The following is a 20,941-nucleotide window of genomic DNA, read 5'->3' on the forward strand; positions in this document are numbered from 1 at the left end:
TAAATAGGTAAGTAGGTAAGTGGACAGATAAGTATATATATATATATATATATATATATATATATATATATATATATATATATATATATATATATATATATATATATATATATATATATATATATATATATATATATATATATATATATATATATATATATATATATATATATAAGTAAATAGATAGATAGATGGATAGATAGGTAGATAGATAAGTAGATAGATAGATAGATAGATAGATAGATAAATATATATAGATAGTTATATAGATAGATAGATAGATAGATCTCAAAGAAACTTAGTTCCTTTTTGAATCAAAATTTATCATTTACTGGACCAATTTGTGTTCATTCACTGGGTCGTTGTGCCAGTTTTTCTTTAAATACCTAAAAAAGTCGGAAGCGGTACCATTTAAGTTCCCGCGATTTTTTAGAGATATTTACATAGATCAATTGAAATGTCTTAGCTATCGCGATCTGTATAATATAGAATTTAAAATTATTAGGATTTTTTAAAAACGAAATTGCGCTTAACTGTTCATTCACTGGTCGGTCTACCCTAATAAGGATTAAGATGTATAAACTTAGGATGCATAAACTAAACTAGGCGTCATTGGCGCCTAGCTTTTTGATGTAATTGTCAAGATGATCTGTTTAGTCTGTTATGATCTGTTATTAAAAAAATATTTCGTGAACTTTTACACAGTATGCAAATCTATAGTTGGGGGTCAACTTAAGCTGTCAGCGTCGTAACACTGCGTATACCCTTCACATTGCTTCCAAGTTAAGTTTGCTCCAACTATAGCAACAAATAACGATTGGGTGCAAAATTTCAATCTGCCGGGTTTTTTTTTTTTTTTTTTTAATAAAAAGTTTGGCGTCAAAAATGACGACTGGATATTAAATTGTGGTTGTCAAATTAAAATTTTTAGTTGCAATATACGACTAAAGACCGCTTATTTAAAACCCTGATCACAAGACTACTCATAAATCCTACCGGGATTTCAACGAGCTATAGTTACCTAAAAAAAAAAAAAAACACCGAAGCGAATGCAGGAGAAAAGAGCATTTGAAAAAATTCAGAAACGGTTCAATTTTTATTTGCATATCCTGCATGTGTTGCATGTGTGAACTCTTCAAAAATTCCGAAACTTTACTGATTATTTCCGCAGAACGTTTCGTGATTTCACAAGTTTCCTCTCATTTTCCAGGAAAATTAAGTACCTTTATCAAAAAGTTTCCTGAATTACTAAAAGTTGCACGAATGCAGACTTCTCACTGTTGTGGAATTTTTTTTATCTAACAGTTTAACGGTTAACTGAGCGTATTTATTTAGGGTATCGGTTTCAGCGCGATCACGGCCTAAGCTTCCAATGGGAGCGAATAAATCTATGGATTCCGCAGCTTTTCAAGAATTGTAGGCAAATGAGAAGCTTGGTACTTACATGCGATTGTCTTAGCTTTGGCGATGGTTGTAATAATGCTTTTGGAGTTTTCTCGTACTTCAGAAAAGCCCCAAGCTATTACCTAAAATCTAGTTAAGTTTCCTCTGACGGTTCCAGAAAGAGGAACGCCTTCAATCAGGGAGAGCATTATTTACAAAGATTCAACGGTAATTTCAGGAATGAAACTCATTTTTAGCGGAAAACGTTCCTGTTTTTTTGCAAGATACTGGCAAAAATTGGGCACATCAACTACTCATTATTTTCCAGTAACGTTTTTGAATTGTTTTTACAATGTTGGACACACAGAATACATCAATTTTAAATTTCAGTTCTTGCCGCATTTTACTCATTATGAAGTTACTAACGTTATTGGCAGTACGTCTTATCCATTCAAGCAGTTTTGCTGCTTAAATACAGAGGAAAATTGTTTGAAAAACATGGTCTTTTACAGACACTTCCCACCTTACAAGAAAAAGTAGACTAGGGTAGCACATGCTATCATTAACGTTGTTAGTACCATGATGTGAAGAGTGTTTCAGGGGCTGGACAATAGCATTTTATGTTACCCGCATGACCAAGAGTAACACATACAACCCTGATATGAAGTTAAACTTGAATTCTTTCTGTATTTTTTTAAATGTATTTTTTTAGGCTGCATTCCTCTTATTTATTTTACAATAGCTCTTCGAAACAACGGTAGAAATTGAAAATAATAAATAATTATGCTAAATGACTGGCAAGAAAATAAGTAAAATTGATTACTGTGTCAGAAAACAGAACTTTACTGAATAAAAACCCGAGTTGTCTCAAAAGAGGCATGTATGATTGCTCCAATACGATTGTCGTAGCACCTTTGCATTGTTTTCGTATTTGTTTTAGAACCTCAATTAATTTTCGCTGGTTCGAGTTGTCTTACTGCAGTTTATTTAAACTTGATTATTTCATTTGTGTAACAAGATAGCAAGTCACTGAGAAAAGTTTTTTTTCTCTGGTTTGTTTGTAGCGAAGTGAAAGAAAATTTTCTCTTTGTGACTTTTCTTTACGTTGAATAGTAACAATGGAAGAGAAATATTCTGTAATACATTAATTATGCAAAAATCACAATAGTAGCAAGCACTGGGGGGGAAGCATTTCTTAAATATTCATTTTCAAACACAGAATATGTTAACACTCGATTTGTTCGAAGCAAAAGAAAATAAAAATGCGTCTGATAGCATGTGGTATTGCATAAAGTCTAATTTTTTTTATTACATTATCGATTTTTAATACCGTAAATCACATAATTATTTAAAAAGTGATGGTGATGATAATATAATGTTCTTTACACTTCCAATTCGATATTTCAGTTAATGGCAGTGACTCATGTGTGAGGTAGTTATGTAAGATGGGACACATAGATAAAAGCAATGCATAACTTCGTACACGACATGTTAAAAGTATAATTGAATTTAAACACATACAGATGAATTCTGAAATTCATAGAGGTAGTTCATTATGACAATATTTTTTACATTAGTATAGGCAAAACGAAATTTGGAGAAAAGTAAGACTGCCTTTTTTTGACTCACTGCCTTTTTTGAAGTTTTTGTTTCCGGTGTGATATTCCGTTTTTGATTTATTTAAATCATTCCCTTTCTTACGAACGGAGAGCTTGAAAATAGGGGGGTGGATAATCTCATAAAATTCCTGTCTTTTGCACTTTCTTATAGTCTGTCTTATCTAAAATCAGAATGTTGGTAGCAGGATTCTTCTCGGCATTTATTAGGAAATTAAACAGTTGGAATGATCGGGTGTTGTGTCAAAAATTTTTAGACATTGAGTTAAACATGGATTTGGAGTCCTGTTTAGTTCCTATATTAAGCGGACAAATTGTGCATAAAATTCTCAAATATACTGGGCTACCAGGAACTTACAAAAATTGCCCACTAATCTGAATGGCTGTTCAGTTGAAAATGATAGTTCTGAAAAAGTTTCTATGCCCCTTCTGATTAAAACCATAAGCCGGAATTCGGTGCTTATATCTAATTTATAACAGTTCTTGCATGTACTAGATTTATTTCCAGTAAGTCCATCATAAATGTAGAATGATTGGGGTGTAAGTCATTTACTAATTACTACATAACAAGTTACTAGTAACTTTCAATAAAAGTTGGTGCTTAATTAAAAATAATAATAATAATGCTTAAATACAAATTCCTCATTCGAAATAAATTATTTCACAGTTTCATTTTTTTGTCGATGTTTTTACAAAGCTTTCAATTACTCGAAACCATGTTAAGATAAGTTACGTCACTCTTATTCTTGTTGTTGTTGGCGTGTAATAAAATACTACGGAAAGATTGGTGCCATTGCCTCGAAAGGTTGGACTTCTTAATTAACAGATAAGACAACACAAGAAAGATTTACAGTACATAGAGAGAAAATAACACCCCAGGGCACCGGTGGAAGTCGAACCAGCAACCTCCGGCACATGAAGCAAAGCTTCTACCGTAGAGCCAGAGGCCCCCACTTTCATTCTAACCATGACATTTAAATTGACCGTATTTTTTTCAATGTCTACGTTAAATGAAAAATAAAAACTCCTGGTGGTATCCATTATGATACCTCACACCAGAGTTTACAGTTCTCATGTGGGCGTGGGTTCGATGTTTAGTAAAATATTTTGACTTTTCAATACTTGTAAGTTAACAGTTCGTTTTTACCTTACAGATATTCTATTCCGTAATGGTGACGGCTGGATCATTTCATGTTCATACTATTGTTAACTTGCCAGGTAAGATTTTTAATTTGAATTTTTCTCAGCTCCTTTAAACATGAACATGTTAGTAAGTTTTACTAACTAATAAAAATAAGAGAAAGAAAAATATGCTATTGTGAGAGTGACAAAGAGTAGAGTCATTATGATAATCAAAAGTATCTATTTAGAAAAAAATACTGGCGTCACTATAATGCGCGACAAAATGACTGTCTTATTATTAAAATCAAACGAAATTTGATTTTATTTTAATATCATACTGGGAAAATTTGACACATTGGTTATATATAGCTGTGTGTCTTACATAGGTGCTAAAATTCTTTTTAGATTGCTGTGAAAGGATGTTCCAGCAGTGTTAAAACAATATTGACTTCATTTGTCTACCTCAACGCTTCCCGAACTTTATAGCCAACGGATCCCTTTTCATGGCCTAATATTCAATGTAGACCTCTCTCATAAGAGTGTATATAAACTTGTACTTTCTATATAATTGACGTTAATTACATTAACCAGTACCAATTAGAAGGGAATATCACTATTTAACAACAGAACTAGGTCGGTAGTTTACGTTGCTTAGCTTCACTTACAAATTCTGGGGTACAAAACTCAAAATGAACATCAATAGGTAACACAGGAATTAAAATTCAAAATTGAACTACGAATCAAGGGGTAGAATTTAATTGTTATTGTTGGCCGAATTTTTATTATAGGGTACAATTTTTTATAGCAGGAGTCAAATATCAGGTTCAGCATCTACAGAACTTCGATATTTAGTTTCACTGATTACATTGGTTGAACATTTGGGTTTAAATAGGTAGGTTGTGGCAAATGGAAGAACACGCTTTGCTTTTGCAACGAGCGGTTGGTATTTTTGTTTTTCAGACAAAACCAAAAATGGGGGTATGTATCCTGGTAGGTTGATTTTAAGGTGCAGTTTTATGTTAGGTTTATCCAACTATTGGCGAAACAGAAAAATATCGTTCACTCGTCAATCGCCATATTTGCTTCTCAAGTTTCACAATTATGCATTTGAATTCAGTTTTTTTTTAATGTTTTTTAATAACTAATTTTGTTTCGTCAGTGGATTACTTGACTTTTAAATGACTTAACTTAATTATAATGCTGATTTTTTTGTACTTAAAGGGAGCTTTATGATATTGTTAAATGGTTTATTCTGTTTAAAAGCACGTTAAAATGGCAAAATTACGCATAGTGTGCTTCGGACCAAATGTGGTGGCAAATGTTGGGATTGGCATACAATTCTAGAATATCGCCAGGTAGGTAATCCTTAGGGCCCAAAAGCAAAAAATTCATCTTACCGCCAATATACACCCATTCTGTACCTAGTCGCCTCTTTCTCCTAAGAAAATCACCTTTCTTTACATCTTAACTCAAACTCTCTAGATATAAAATTATTGGATCTGAAAAAGAGGAAAAAAAAAAAAACTTTAGTTTATTATAATCACTACTCGACTGCTTTATAAACTTCTTTCGAGTTCCATTTTGGTTATTGGAAGTGATAGGTTCGTAGGTTTTTGTAGCCCATCCATACTGTCCTAAAACCTATACCACCAGAGAATATAAAAACAAAATCCGTACTAGTAATTGTTTAAAAACAAAACTGATACCAATTCACTCATTTACTTCTGCTATCATTAAATTTGAACGAATTGTGGTTCTACATTCTGGATACAGTAGTTCATCCATACAGCAAATAATCTTGGCAACCTGGTAAATGATTCGATTTAACATTGAATTCCCGAACAGGAGTACAAAACAATTGTTGCTAAAATTGAAAACAAATTACTTTTTATCAAAAAATAAAAGATGGAAAGCATTTTTTTTTTCAGTTTCCCACAGGTCATCTGAAAATGAAAAAGCTTCGCAAAGTTAATGTGATGTGAAACGTCTCATTCACCTGTCTATCTTGCAAAAATTGCCTCATTTTCTTCGAATTTTCTAATGATCCCCCCTCCCTCATTTTGACCACTTTCTGTGCCAAACGTATAAGGAAGTTCTGTTCTCTTCAATTAGTATTTGGATTTCGTGGGTGGTCTACTCAATCGGAAACACTGAAAAATGAGCAGGTGAGCATTTTATTTTGCAAAAGTTGGAACTTGTTCCTGAGGGTTTTTCACATGGCTGACATTTTAGAAGTTTAATCAAACCGGTATGGTTTTACCTTTTGGTTCTCATAAGGATTTTTTAGAATGCGTCAGTTTTGAAAGGTAGCACACCAAGATAAAAAGGTGCAATAAGGGTATTCTGCTTTGAAAATATTCCTAAATTAAAAATAAAAATCAGTTGTTTTTATGTACCTTTTAACTGATGTATTAGCGGCTGGTTGAGCAGTCTCAATTAGAGATGTAAAATTTCTGAAAATTTTGAGAGTGGAAAAATAAATCAATTCCTGGTTGTCCAGAAGCAAACGCTTCCTCGAAAAAATTGAAAAATTGATTTTTTAGTGATAAAAATTTAGTATTTAATAAAAGTAAAATTATATTTGCTTTGAAATCATAAATTGTTCAATCTAAAAAATGCTACCCATATTTTGTTTTCTTTCTTAATAATACATAACACATTTACTTAAAAAATAGCCTTTCAATACACCAGCAAGCATCAATATATATTTGGATACATATTTACACATTTATACTTCAAACATTTATATTCGAATGATTACGAACTGCTTGGTTTTGTGGAAGTTTAAAACGGCTCGATCGCCTATGCATGATCTTAAAGTACTGAATCTCGAGATGCTGGGAAGTAATACTCAAAACAGACTCGTCATTTAGGAGGATCAGGAAGAGCCTATTGTCTCCTGGCTTTGAAAAAATAATGTTTTTACTTATAAGTTGGTGTGGTTTTTGTTGTTTTCCTATTAAATTTGCATTGCGATGCGCAAAAGACACCTCCATACTTCAAAGATGAAAATTCTGGTTTTCTAATGCTAAAGCATTATTTATACATCATTTACCGCTTTTCAAACTTTTTTCCCTTTGAAATTTTCCACGGACCCCCTACTAAGAGTGGGCAGACCCCCACAGTTTGGAAAGCCTCGGTCTGCCTCATTTGTTTCCTGTTACTGCCTTTTTTTCTTTTGTCTCATCTGCAATTTTGAAAAAATCATTGCTCGTTCACAAGGTTTATTGTAATTAGAAAAAAAAAATCATCCTCTAAAACATTAAGATAAAAAAGATTTGTTTGCATAATAATAGCGTGACATGTGAAAAGAGAAGGGTAAGTGGTTAGATGAAGTGTGACATTTTGTGAGAAAGGGGTTAGGAGATCAAATATGTTTTTAAAAAAATGTGACATCGTTTATGGACAGCCCGAGTATGAAAACGTTCAGCATCAAAAGCAGGGTTTTCAAAGTAGTGAACGAACAGGACGTCAACAAAAAGAGGAGGTAAACAATTATTTATGAATTGATTTTAGCTAATGTTCTCTTACTGTAGCTTTTCAGGTTATTTAACCACTTTTAAATGATTTAAAAGAGGTTGTCCTGTGGAGACACTACCCTTCGGGCAAGTAGAATCCAACGTATTTGGTGTATTTACTGTGTCCCTTTCATTGTTACTTTCGCTCACAACTTTTTGTCCTTGCTATTGTGTGTTGAGCGTTTTTACACTAATGATGCTTGATGAGACTCCATTGTAACCCTGAAACAGGTATATTCTGTTATAATGTCGTGGGAAAGTAAAGCGCAGCATCTAGAAATTTTTCCTTTTTCATTGTTTTGTATTTTTATCATTCATTGTACCGCTAACTTCATCGTACAAGCTTGCTTATTTGGTTTCAACTGTAAATAAAGCACGAAAAAATGTCAAATTCCAGCGTTTCACATTGTTAGTAAGGAATTCAAAACGCGTTTTCTCAAAACCTTGTTTCTTCAGATACTGCCCTCTACCTTCCCAAGGCAGAATAGTTTGTTTAAATTTTTCGTATTCTGATGTCTAATTTCATTTATATCTAAATCTTAGAACTTTTAAGTTCAATTGGGAGCATTCGCTCTCGTAATTATAACAGAACTTCGTTCTAAACACTTTGCCTCTGATTCATTTTTAATAACTACAAAAATACGTGCTTAAAATTTAAATTTACAGACACGACATGATAAGGAAGATTTACAACACTAAGAGAAGAAGTCTCAACTAAGGTACTGGGGGGATCGAACCCACAGCCTCCTGTACTGTTAACAGGCTAAAGACGACCACTCGACCACGGAGTTGGAATTCTTAGAACTTAGATTATTGTTTCTAAATAAACAAAGTTAGCAAACTTTGTGTTTATTAATAAAAAATACAAGTGAATTAATCTTTACTGATAATAAAGCTGAAAGTCTGTGTGTCTGGATGTCTGTATGTCTGTTACGCCCATAGCGCCTAGACCGTTCGACCGATTTTCAGGAAATTTTGCACAAAATTAGTTCGTAACATAGGGGTGAGCACCTCGAGGCGATTTTTCGAAAATACAATTTTTTTCCTTTTTCTATTCCAATTTTAAGAACATTTTACCGAGCAAATTATTAAACGTGGACGAACAAATTACCGTAACGTGGACGAGCAAACTACCATATACGACCATGGGCGAGCAAATTAACATAGTAAATTGGCGAGAATTTCATCATCCATTATTTGTCAATATATAGGCAAACAAAATGACCTTTTAATCTTCTACTACGGTCAAAGCTGTGCGGATACCGAGAGTACAGAATAAAGTAACAATATAAAAAAACGCTCTTAATCTTTTATTATTAGACGAATCCTCTAATTACTTGTAAAAATATGAGCATTTCTGCGTTATTTCTGTTGAAGCAATACTTCGGTGCTTGTCAGTCAGTGTTCCCTATTTCATAAGATGTTTGGACAAGCGGGAAGGAATAAAAGCTTATTAATCTCTTCCAGGTTTAATTTTCTCTTTATTCTTAGTTCCTAGCGCTAGCTTTTGATCATGAACGAAAATAACGTGATTACAAATAATTACATCTGGGAAATCTATTAGGTACACATCTTCAAATGCTTTCAAATCCTTGCGAAATAACTTTAATTAGTTTTCTAACTGTTAACATCTTTGATCATTCCCGTTTGGCGTCTAGTTTTATTAAACTTTAAGTAATTTATAGAAATATTTTTAGTGTTCTATTTTGAAGGATTCTACCATTGTAATTTTATAATTCCGTTCTATTCATTTCAGTTAATTTCTCTTCAGTTTATATCCTCAAGTTGTCATCATAAGAAGGAAGAAGCGATTAAAATTCGAACAAAACATCATTTCTTTAATTAATTGATATAGTATTATTGCATTAATGAAATCGAATGTTATCAGGTTTTGATTTAAAGCGTAATATATTGCTTGCTTCTGGTTTTGAAATTTCTGCAAATAAATAAAAAAGATATTATTATATACATGTTGACATTTTATGTGGATTATTATTATGTGTAACATTGAGACTAACGTAATTATATACTGCTCAAAAGAGGCGTTGAATTTCGTACGCCCCATTTATCTTTAATTATACTTGGATGTTACAATATTACTTTCTTAACTTCTACATTAGTTTTCAGTGAATATTCTCTTTCTAAATATCATTTTAAATCAGAAACGTTAAAAAACGCTTCTTTTTGTATGTTATTGCATTAGATTTGTTCATACCTTATTTTTTACGCACTGAAATTTACAATTTTACGTAGTTTTCCGGTTGCTTTATTTATCTACTAGTGGTACCCCGCACGACTTTGCCCGTAGCATAAAATTAAAAGGTCATTTGGTTCACCTGTATATTTGCAAATAATGGATGATGAATTTTTATCCAATTTGCTGTGTTAATTTGCTCACCCATGTTATGGTTCTTTGCTCGTCCACGTTAAGGTAATTTACACGTCCATGTTATGATAATTTGCCTTTTTAAAATGTTCTTAAATTTGGAACAGAAAAAGAACAAAATTAAATAAATCGCTTTGAGGTGCCCGCCTCCATGCAACAAACTAAGTTTGTGCCAAATTTCATGAAAATCGGCCGAACGGCCTAGGTGCTATGCGCGGCACAGAAATCCAGACAGAGTGACTTTCAGCTACATTATTAGTAAAGATAATGGCTGGGCTTTCTTTAATTGACTTCTCATCAATTCTCTGCATGTGGGTCTTCCACGTCAAATCAATGAGCCTCTGAAATTGACCCATAATCGATTTCTACACACTTAACAGGTTTGAGTCTGCCCACGTGATGTTCGAAGAAAGTAGTTTTTTTAGATTTTTTTAACCATTAGTTTTTTGTATGAGACCTCCCAAAGTAGTCGAAAAGTGGCAAAATGTGACATTTCGGTAGTTACAAAATTTTTTCTTCTTAGCCTTTTTCTCAGCTTGCTTAGGAGTTAGAGTATCGTACTAGGTGTCATTTTAATGCTCTTTTAATAGACTTTCACATGATATGTCATTTGACAAGGTTATATGACATTAATATTTCAAGGTCAGTAGATTTCTTAAAAAATTTGAACAAATGTATTTTTTGCTTACTACTGTGGTTTTTCACGTGGTAAAAATTTCAGAATGAGACAGAAATGGAATCGTACTGAAATTAATTATTCCTTATAAATTAGCAACCGCACATTTTGAAAGTAGCATAATTCTGCAGAACGAAATATTTCTTAATTAATTTTCAGTATGATTGAATTGCTGTCCCATTCTGAAATTTTTACGACATGCAAACCACATTAGTAAGCAATATATATATATATTGTTCAGATTTTTAAAAAATCTACTTTTAAAATATTCAAGGTCAAATTATTTGCATGACCTTGAAATATTAATGTCACGTAACCTTGCTAAGTGACCTATCATGTGAAAGCCTATTAAGAGCTTTAAAATGTCGCCTAGTACGACAGTCTAGCTTTATAGGAGCTGAGAAAAACTAACTTTTGTAACTCGAGAAATGTAACTTTTTGCCATTTTTTGATTACTTTGGGGGTCTCACACAAAAAACTAATCGTTAAAAAAATCTTTAAAAAAAAACAATTTTTTTCTGTCATCACATGGATAGATTCAAACCTTTAAATTCTGTAGGAATCGATGATATGTCAATTTCAGAGGCTCGAGATTTGGCGTGGAATGACCCATATCGCACACCGGCAAGGAACATGACACAACTCAAAATTTAAGAAGAACGTACTACTAACTATTGATTTATAACCTAAATTTAACCCTTTTTCTTATCACAAAGCTCACGCTAAGTTTTCTCAAATAACTAGTGGGTTGTGGCGTAAATACAATATAAACAATAGTGACAAATCATTAAAATTTCATAGTTTAAAAGAACATTTTTCGAACTTTAAGTATGCATTATTAATTTGGACAACAAAAACTAACCAGTGAACATCCACTAGTAGTTTATTAGCATTTGAGATTAAATCATTTAAAAGTATTATTGCGTAAAACTATGATTTTCTCCAATGGTCTTTTTTTAAGTTGTGTCACTTTTCTTGTCGAGGGGCGATATAATGTCAATATATAAGAAACACTTAGTTCATGAATATGAACAGAAAGTAACTGAACTATACGCGCAGCGCGGGGGATAAGAGCAGGCCCGTCATTTCGACTTTTTCCAAAGGGGAAAATGTCGTCAAAGGGTGTCTACTCAATGCAAATTACACAGAAAAACAACCAAACCCACACCCACTTACATGCAAATACATTATTTTCCCAATGCCAGGGAAGATAATAGCCCCCCCCCCCCCTTGACCCCCTAAATGACGGGCCTGGAGGTCCCCCTCCCCAGATTCCTTGAATTTAAGCTATATATTCCAAATCCTAGTAGGCTAGTTTATACAACTCTAAGGACTTTATGACCAACCCCCCTCCACAGATAGTAAAGTCAAGCTAGTGAACTTAAATACGAAGTTATTATAATTTTAGATTAATCGAGGTACAATGAACTGACGGAAAAAACTCTCTTAAGTAATTCTTGTTTTTAGCCGTGGCGTATTAAAAATTCGCTTTGAAGCTTTCGATATTTTATTTGTTTACCAAATAGCGTATAGTTATTTTCTGTGAAAACCTGTTCGCCATATACTGTTTTGTAAAAGTCTATTAGATTTTGAGTGCCATACCAGTACAAACACAAATAAAAGCAGGTTCACAATTTCATTAATTAAGCTTGGTGGTTTTCGGAATCAGTACAGTTACAGAAATATGCCACATAAAGACACACATATTCCAATCTGCTGGAGATTTCCTTGTTAGGCCAATCCCTATGGTAGTACTGGCGTTCTTGAATAAAAATTAGGGATTGTCCACAGGAGCGCCCTGGACTGAAATGTTTAGGATGGGAGAAATTCTCAATTTTCCGAAAGAAATTCCGAATTTTACTGAATGATAATATACGACCATGCACACATACATAACAACTGATAATGAGAAGAAGCATTAGGCTCCATTTAAAACTAATTAAAATTATTTTTTAAATGAAAAAAACTCAATATTGCAACATTCTCTAAATTTTCCGAATAAGGAAATTTTTTAGGACGTCACAGTGACCTAACTTCATCTTCCATCGGGTTACCACTTTGGCTGACCATAAATAATACCACAGTTTTAATCATCATATTTGATGAAATATGAATATTTATTCATATTGAAATTATATGGGGAGGGGTGGGATCGACTCCAACCCCTGTTATCAAAGTGGGGCAAAGTCGTCATCTTTCTCCCCTTGTCACATGTGACGGTATATTTCATAATGATATTGTTTTAAAAATACATGATGTCACACTTCTTGTTACCCCCCTTCCTCCCCTTGTCACAAACGGCCACATTTTTATGAGACCTCCTCCACTTAAAGTATGACATCATTTATGGGCGACACCTTACTTCAAAAAACCTATCGCACGATATTTTTGCAACATGCCCGGATTTTACAAATGAGTTTGCGCCTTGACGGCTTTATTTAAAAGGGACTTTTTTATTTTGATTTTTTACTGCCAATTATTTAAGCTTTTTAGCGGTACTTGAGCATTTTTTGTTGTTTCTCCGTTACATATTCCATTTCACGTAACTTTATAAAACAAGTAGCATTAATGTAAACTCAGAAAAAAACGTGTTTGAAACCATTATCGCAATTACTTAATGTTGCAACTTGTGTACAATTAACAATAACTGAGAGAAAAAAGGAGAACAATTAAAAAAATCTTTCAAAACTCAGTGAGGTGAAGTATGAAAAATTTTGTTCTGCATTTGTTTTCAAACTTACTGTCGATCTAATTATTTTTTTGTTAAATTTACTATCTAACACTTTGAAATATAATTTCTTCCTTTGACGAAAGATATTCTATAGTTAAAAGTTTGCTTTAAGCATATTGCAAAACATCGATAACTATATATGTTTAGTAAATCGAAAGAAAAAAAGATTAAGGAAATCGCGGAATTATTTTTTCCGAGCAAAGTTCACTATCGAAATTGAGAAGAAATGACTTTGACATTAATAGCAAAATAATTACCGTGCTAATTAGGTAAAATAAAGGAACGCAAACTTCTAAAAACAATAATTGGCTGGGGTTTGTTGGTCATTAGAAAGCGTCATTTGAAGAAACTAAAAGTCAGCTTTAGAACCGGAGTTTAAACCCTGAGGCCAAGTTATAGCTCACTTTAAAACTTTCTTTCCCTTACCTTTCTATATTGATTTTTCAATGTATAAAAAAACTTTATTCAAGTTATACGAGTATTTTAAAACATTGCTATATATGATAGTATTTTTCTTGTAGTAACAATTTATTGGCGGGTAGCTTTCTTAGTTAATGGAAATATTTTTCGAAGAAACTTGAGCACGCATCAATCGGCGGCAAAGTTCAAGATTTCTCATTTTATATCAGAAAATTATTTTTTCTTGCTCTGCCTTTTAAACAATAATGTGTAAAAAGATAAAAATACTAAATAAACTGACGGATTCCATGTTCATTACTTTAGATCAGTGGTTTCCAACCTTTCCCCCCTTGCGAACCCCTTCCAAACTCCGAAGGAAGTTGGCGAGCCCCTTGGGTGCTAGGAAATAAGCAACAATTAAAAAAAAAAAAAAAAGTGTGCACACGCACACACACACACACAGAAAATAAAATTTGGGAGATTGTTTTTAGTTTGATGCTGCTCCATACTGTATAACACAAGAACGAAAACATACTTGCAAAATATAGAACTACAAATGTTGCTACGAACTAAAATGATCGCCAAAACATGAATACAAAACAAGTTCACCAAAAAATAACCACAGTGATTATTCTGTGTTGAGCTTCAATCAACTTTGAAAAAATAAATAAATAAATAAATGGAAAATTTGTGGAACATATAGGCTCAAAGTTTGGTTGAAATTTATCTGACACAAGGGTATATTTATCTTTAACACTAAATCAGAAGTGAATTAAGGAACGATCTTTAGAATACCTTTCAGGGTCTCAGATTAACTAAATAATTTTTTTTCTTCCAGTAAAATGAGAAATATATAGAGGTTTAAGCCTTCTGGAAAAGGACTACAAGCCTAGTTGTTTGACAAGGATATATTGCGCACATTAATAGTTTGATTACTGAAGAATTTTCTAATTACGCTATAAGTGCGGAGTAAAATGCGTATATTGAAAAATAATAGAAGCATCTATTTTTCAATTTTCGCATTTACTCTCATTTTTACACAAAGGTAATTTTTAAGAAAACGAATATTTTAAGCTCACTTACTACACAAATCTCATAAATTTCTTGTTGAAATATAGCACAAATTAAGTTGCATGGTTCAATTCCGTTGCTTTTATTTTCACTCCGAAACCTCACACTACCAAACTCTCACCCACGAAATATTTTAAAGTAATTAATTTTCCATATTTCCTGTGGCTGCTAACCATTCTTTTTCTTTTTCGACAATAAAGCTCGAAAAAAAACTGTAGTCTATGCAGTATGAAAATGATAGAAGAAGAGCAAAAACTCTTCGTCGGAATCAAATGGTAAAGAAACTACACTTCAAAACATTTGAGACGCTCGTATATGCTCCATGTAATGTTTTCATCAAATATGGTCAACTTTTCCAATCAAAAGCTTCTGAGGAAATGAACGCTTTCAAACTCTTTCATTTAAGAACGTTGTATTCACAAAGCTTTTTCAACATTGCTTCAGGGCTATCATTCTCAATGAAAGCGTTAAAACCGGCGCTTTGCAATGACAGGCTAAATTCTTTAAATGTAAAATATGTCAACAGGTATGCAAATATTTTCATGCTAAGAGTAATGAATGTGTGAGACCAAAAAGAATAAAAAAGGAGTAAAATTTGATTGAAATCGCTTGAACATGAGACTTCATCAGAAACGGGCATATTAAAACTCCGCCATTACAATATTTTTTTCGCGAAACCCTTGAAAAACCCTCCCAGGGGTTCGCGAACCACCGGTTGGGAACTGCTGCTTTAGATCATAAATCTTTTGAAAGTGTCCTGTCCATTTCTTCTGTAATCATAAGCAAGACTGATATTTAGGAATATAAGAGATTGCTCATTTTTTTGCCATTTTCTATGGCATTCCGTTCGGAGTTTCCTTTTCCTAATTACCAAAAAATCTGAACATTTTTATGATTTTTTTTTACTTCCATGGTGTAACATTAGATTCAGAGTCATAAGAAAATCAACATTTGTAGAATGTTTCAGAAAATCAAACCTTAAGAATGATATTTTTAAGTACGCTAAAGTCAAGTTTGGCTGTAAAAAGGGGGATCCCAGGGGTTCCACTCAACTGCGATGTCACTGCTAAAAATATTTTTAGCGATAAAGTTCGCAATTCGAAGAGCATTAACACACAATAAAAGTAGAACAAGTCTTAGTTGATACGGAACATGAAACGTGGACTACGTACGTGGACTCAAATCTAGTAAAATTTTAAACTCGAAAGGTGAACTTGAGAAATGACGAAGTAAAATTAGTTTTTACTACTGGAGAGAGTTGAACCAATAAAAAACAGAATTTGCTAAGAGCATTAAATGTTCCGAAAGCCAAAGAATAAGTATGACACGCAATGCAAGATCCACCTGATAACAGGCCAGACAACTCCTCTCCCCCCCCCCCCCGCTTCGTTACGCCACCAGTCGTCGATCTTTACTTGGCGTGAAACTCTGAAAGCAGTGCAGTTTCAAGCAAATAGAGTGCTGCTTGCTCTGGTTGAAATAGATGAAATAGGAAATATGTAACTTCGGATGCACATTCTTGAACACAATACTCTTGGATTTATCTCATCCTTTAAACGTACCAGAATGTAGAGGCAATTAAAAATATATATATATATATATGATTAGTCTTGTAAGTGTCTGAGTGTCTGCTGAGTGAGTCAGCGATTTGCGCTACCGAACAACCTGCATGCGAAGAAAAAAATCGGGCGCCTCATGGAATAAATTTTAAAGTTCGGAGGTAAGTACTTTTCTCAGATAAATAAATTAACATTTTGTCCATTAGAATTCATGCAGTTAAGGTTACTTAACTTTTCCTCCATTACACAAACAATTGTCAGTTTCCTTTCTGATATCTTTGTCTGTAATTTGTAATTTCAGCATACTGCTTTAATATTTGAAACGGTTAACTTGCAACTTTTTATTTCTTTATTTTTCAACCTTGTACACGCATTTATTCGAAATGGATTTTCCAAGCTGACAATATACATATGTCAAAATTTTCTTCGAATATACTTGTTGCTATCAGAAGCAACGTAACTTGGTGTTGATATTCAGTTAATATGTAAACAAGTTTTTTGAAACAGGCTTTTAACTGAACTGATCTTATATTTTCTGTTTCGATTAAATTGTTTCATACGCTAGCATGTGTTATTTTGATCAAAAAACATTCCTTGATGGGCTTCCGTAGTTCTGAGGTAAGAAGATTAGCTTTGAACGCCGGAGGTCGTGGGTTCGATACTTAAACATTTTCCCCCAACTACGCCCCTGCAATGTTATTCAAACAAGCTGGTTCTGTGCGAAAACTAAAAAAAAATGTTTTTTTTGCACTGTTGTCTTTAAGTTTTAAGATATTTATGTACAAATTGTGGTTGAGTTAACGGTATTCATGATTTCTGGGCTTGCGAAAGATTACTTTTGAGCAGTGGATACACAACGTGTTTTTGCCAAATGCTCTATGATTGTTTGTTATGCTTAAAAAAGGCAAAATGTCTTGAACTATATAATTTTGATCTCCTTGGGTTTTCTGTTAATAAGCTTTCAGGAACTCTGAAATTGTAATATAAATTGAATTAAGGGGCTGTCCATAAAGGATGTTGCAAAATTTTGAACAAATCCCCCCCCCCCTCCCTCCTTGTTACATGTAACGCTGTTCAACATGAGCATATTGTTATAAACAACGCGTGATGTCACACTTCTTGTTATCCTTTCCCTTCCCCCTGTCACAATAATGTCACACCGAATTCCTAAAAGAGCCTACTCAGGAAAATGTTGACCTAAATTTAACATATATGAAGTTTTAAGTATTGAAGAAAGTTGCTAAAATGGTCATTCTATGAGAAGTTTTTTGAAAAAGGTTACTTTGTCATCAATTAATGCTCTTTAAAATAATTTTTCAAAAGCCTAAAATGATGAACTATTAAAGCCCCCCCCCCCCACACACAAGAATCATTAGCATCAGAAAAAGCTAAAAATGGAAAAGTAGCCAAATTCCAAAAAAAAAAGGCTGCTTTGATATTGAATACATTTTTTGATGTACAACATACAGTATTCATGATCTTGTATAATTCATTCTTTACTTAACGTTTTTAAAGTAGAATTCCTGTGTAACTTTTCGAGAGTGTCCAACGAAGGGGGGAGGGGTAGGAATCATAGTCTCATAATAATGATAGCTTTTCAACGGCTATAGTTATAAATAACTGTGCCCTTGAAATTTTAAGGGAGATGGGGGAGATGTTTATGGGGTATTTTTCTTGAAGTTTTCATAATTGAAGGAGGTAGGGCACCGTTTACTTTGGGGAATGGCACCCAAACATTCATGTCTTTTTAAAAGTATAAATTTGCTAAGCTAAGTTAACATTAATAATCTGGTATTTTGTATTTTAATTTAATGTTATGTCTTTGAAACGTATTGCAGTTATATTTCCCGTTTACTTTAGTAAAAATGTTTATTTATATTTTAAAATTTCATTTTATTCTTATTCAAATACAATGGTAAAATTATTTTTTGTTTTGATGTAATTGTAAAATGAAAGTTCATCTATTTATTTGAATACTTCTTAAGACTTAATGTTGCAATACAATATACGAGTAGTTAAAATGCGATTAGTGTTAAAAAAATTTTCAAATGAAAAATAAAACTGTTTATTTATCACTTCGTTTTTACAAGATTGTAAAATAAAATCGTGTTTAGTTATTTGAATACTTTGTAAGACTTATAAATGTTTTTATGTGAAATACTATGAACTAAGCTCAGTGTATTTTTTAATAGAGACGTACCGAGTACTCGGTAACTACTCGGTACTCGGCCTACTCGGCCAATATGCCGAGTACTCGGTACTCGGCCAAATTTTGATCAGATACTCGGCCAATACCGAGTAGTTGCAAAAAATTGAAAATATTAAAATTTACAAAAAAGCTCAAGCATATATAATTTTCTGCAACCATTTACATTTCAAATTTAAATTTTGAGAATAATGAAGTTTGAAATACTTTAATGGAATAAATCTTGGTTCGAATGTCTCGAAAGTTAATAAAACTTTTTTGTTAAAAATTGTGCAAATATGGAATTTTTGCTACAGAAACTAAAATTAGTTATAAGATATATAAAAATACCTTAGCTTTAAAAATAAAAGGAAATAAAAGAAAGTTAGAAGCACAGTGCAGTATCACTGCAGACACGTGTTTTGGCGTTACGAGGAATTTCTTTTTCAATGCACAAAATGTGAGCTCGTTGATTTAAAGGCATCCGGCAAAAGTCGAATTTTTTGTCGTATGCCTTTACATTCTTTAGTTCACATGTTATGCACTGAAAAGACGATCCTTGTAACACAGAAAAACGTGTCTGCAGTGTTCCTGCACATTTTTTTTTTTTTTTTAATTATTTATGTTTAGCGAACTAGACCTATAATGAATAAATTTGTATAATTTGTTTTAATTCCAACTTGATAAGTCATACCTTTTATTTATTCATTTTGAATTTAAAAAATATTATTTTTGCAAAATTTTGTAGTTAAATTTCAGCAGGAATTTAGTTTAAAAACTATTATATGGACAAGGAGGTCTATACTACTATTTCAATAAGTTCAAAATTCATCGGTGTCTGTCGGTGGTCCTTCTTTCAACATAATTGGTACTGGGAAACTCGGCCGAGTAGTGAAAGGCCGAGTTACTCGGTAACTCGGTACTCGGCCGAGTAGTAAAAGGCCGAGTACTCGGTACTCGGCTACTCGGATAAAGTGCTACTCGGTACGTCTCTATTTTTTAATGTATGATTATTGGTTCCTTTTTATGTTTTCTAATGAAAAAGTAGAAGTTTTAATGCTACTAAAATAATAGAAGACAATAATAAATAAACCAAATAGTTTAATTAAACCAAAATACTAATCGAAGAACTCACTTTCCAATATCATTGTGGATCGACTAACGATGACGTCATTTGCTAGTTGGATGGCCTTCCTATCTCGAAGGCCTCGCGCAATGTCAGTTTGGCTGGATTAGAGGGGAATTTAAATTTTTGGAGAAAATATGATACTGCTTAGTTTTTGTTGTTCTTTCATGTTTACCGAATAAAAATTCTTTGATTCAACGAAATGGAATAATTAAGGGATAGTTTGTTTGCGAGTACAACAAATGCAACTCTTCTTGCTCAGAAAAAGAGGGCATCAAATTCAAAGCTTCTGCATTTAATCTCCCCAAAAGCAAATAAGCAGTAAACAGTAAACTTTGCATAACTCGAGAAAGGTTACAACAGCAAAATTTGCATATTTACCTTGCAGTAAAATACGAGAGCAGTTCCGCAGCAATAAAATATTTGCATAACTAACTACCCATGTCTGTGTTAATACGACAGGTAAAGAGAACAGGCTCATTTCAGCAGTTGCTATTTGTTTCGCTGCGTTGGGCTTTACGTTTGTTTAGAGCCCATTTAATTTCTTCGTTCCACATTTTTGAAAATGAGTCTGCATCTCCAACAGATGTGGTCAATTGATAAAAGTTTGTATATGAACGTTCTTAACTTGAGTCAACAGCATTGCTGCTCAGTTGAAAACTAACTGTTGTTTTTTTTTTTATGTTATATTTGGCGTGGCATTGCCTCTTCTTCTGTTCTACTGACTCTAAAATTTATTGTATTTCAATAAATTGTTTTCAATTTGTAATCTTGTTTCTGTTAGATGCTTATATTTTGGGGTTTAGTAAGGAAGAATGTTGTACCTTGGGACTCTGCGAATTTCTAAGAATCAATTTGAGCAGCCATGTTTTTGCAATCTCTAATAGTAAACATCACCACTAAATAATGCTATAGTAAAAATCAGCATCAAATGAGTAAAATTAACGATTTTGTGAGAGAAAAAAAAATTCATGACTCCAAACGAAAATATTTTCTTCATTTTTATTTCATTTTCTGTCTTTGTATTTGTGAAACTAATCAACTGAATTTTATTTTGTTATAAAAGAGATGTACTTCAAATAGTTTGGCTATGAGAAAATAATGACAGTGCTTCTAGACAGACCACTATTTGGGTTTTTCTTACACAACGTGTTGATCGTACCTTGGGA

At 32.8% G+C, this 20,941-nt stretch overlaps 1 protein-coding gene across 2 annotated transcripts in view; it reads left to right on the forward strand.

Moving 5' to 3' along the window:
* LOC129218229 (uncharacterized) overlaps positions 1-20,941 on the forward strand; it is a 230,541-nt gene that overhangs the window by 162,023 nt on the left and 47,577 nt on the right. For both annotated transcript variants that reach the window (XM_054852452.1, XM_054852453.1), the window contains exon 3: positions 4,154-4,217. In XM_054852452.1, the coding sequence (XP_054708427.1) occupies positions 4,154-4,217 (64 nt within the window). The remainder of the gene's footprint in view (positions 1-4,153; positions 4,218-20,941) is intronic.

Source organism: Uloborus diversus, chromosome 3 (genome assembly GCF_026930045.1).
Source record: "Uloborus diversus isolate 005 chromosome 3, Udiv.v.3.1, whole genome shotgun sequence".
Lineage (NCBI taxonomy): Eukaryota > Metazoa > Arthropoda > Arachnida > Araneae > Uloboridae > Uloborus > Uloborus diversus.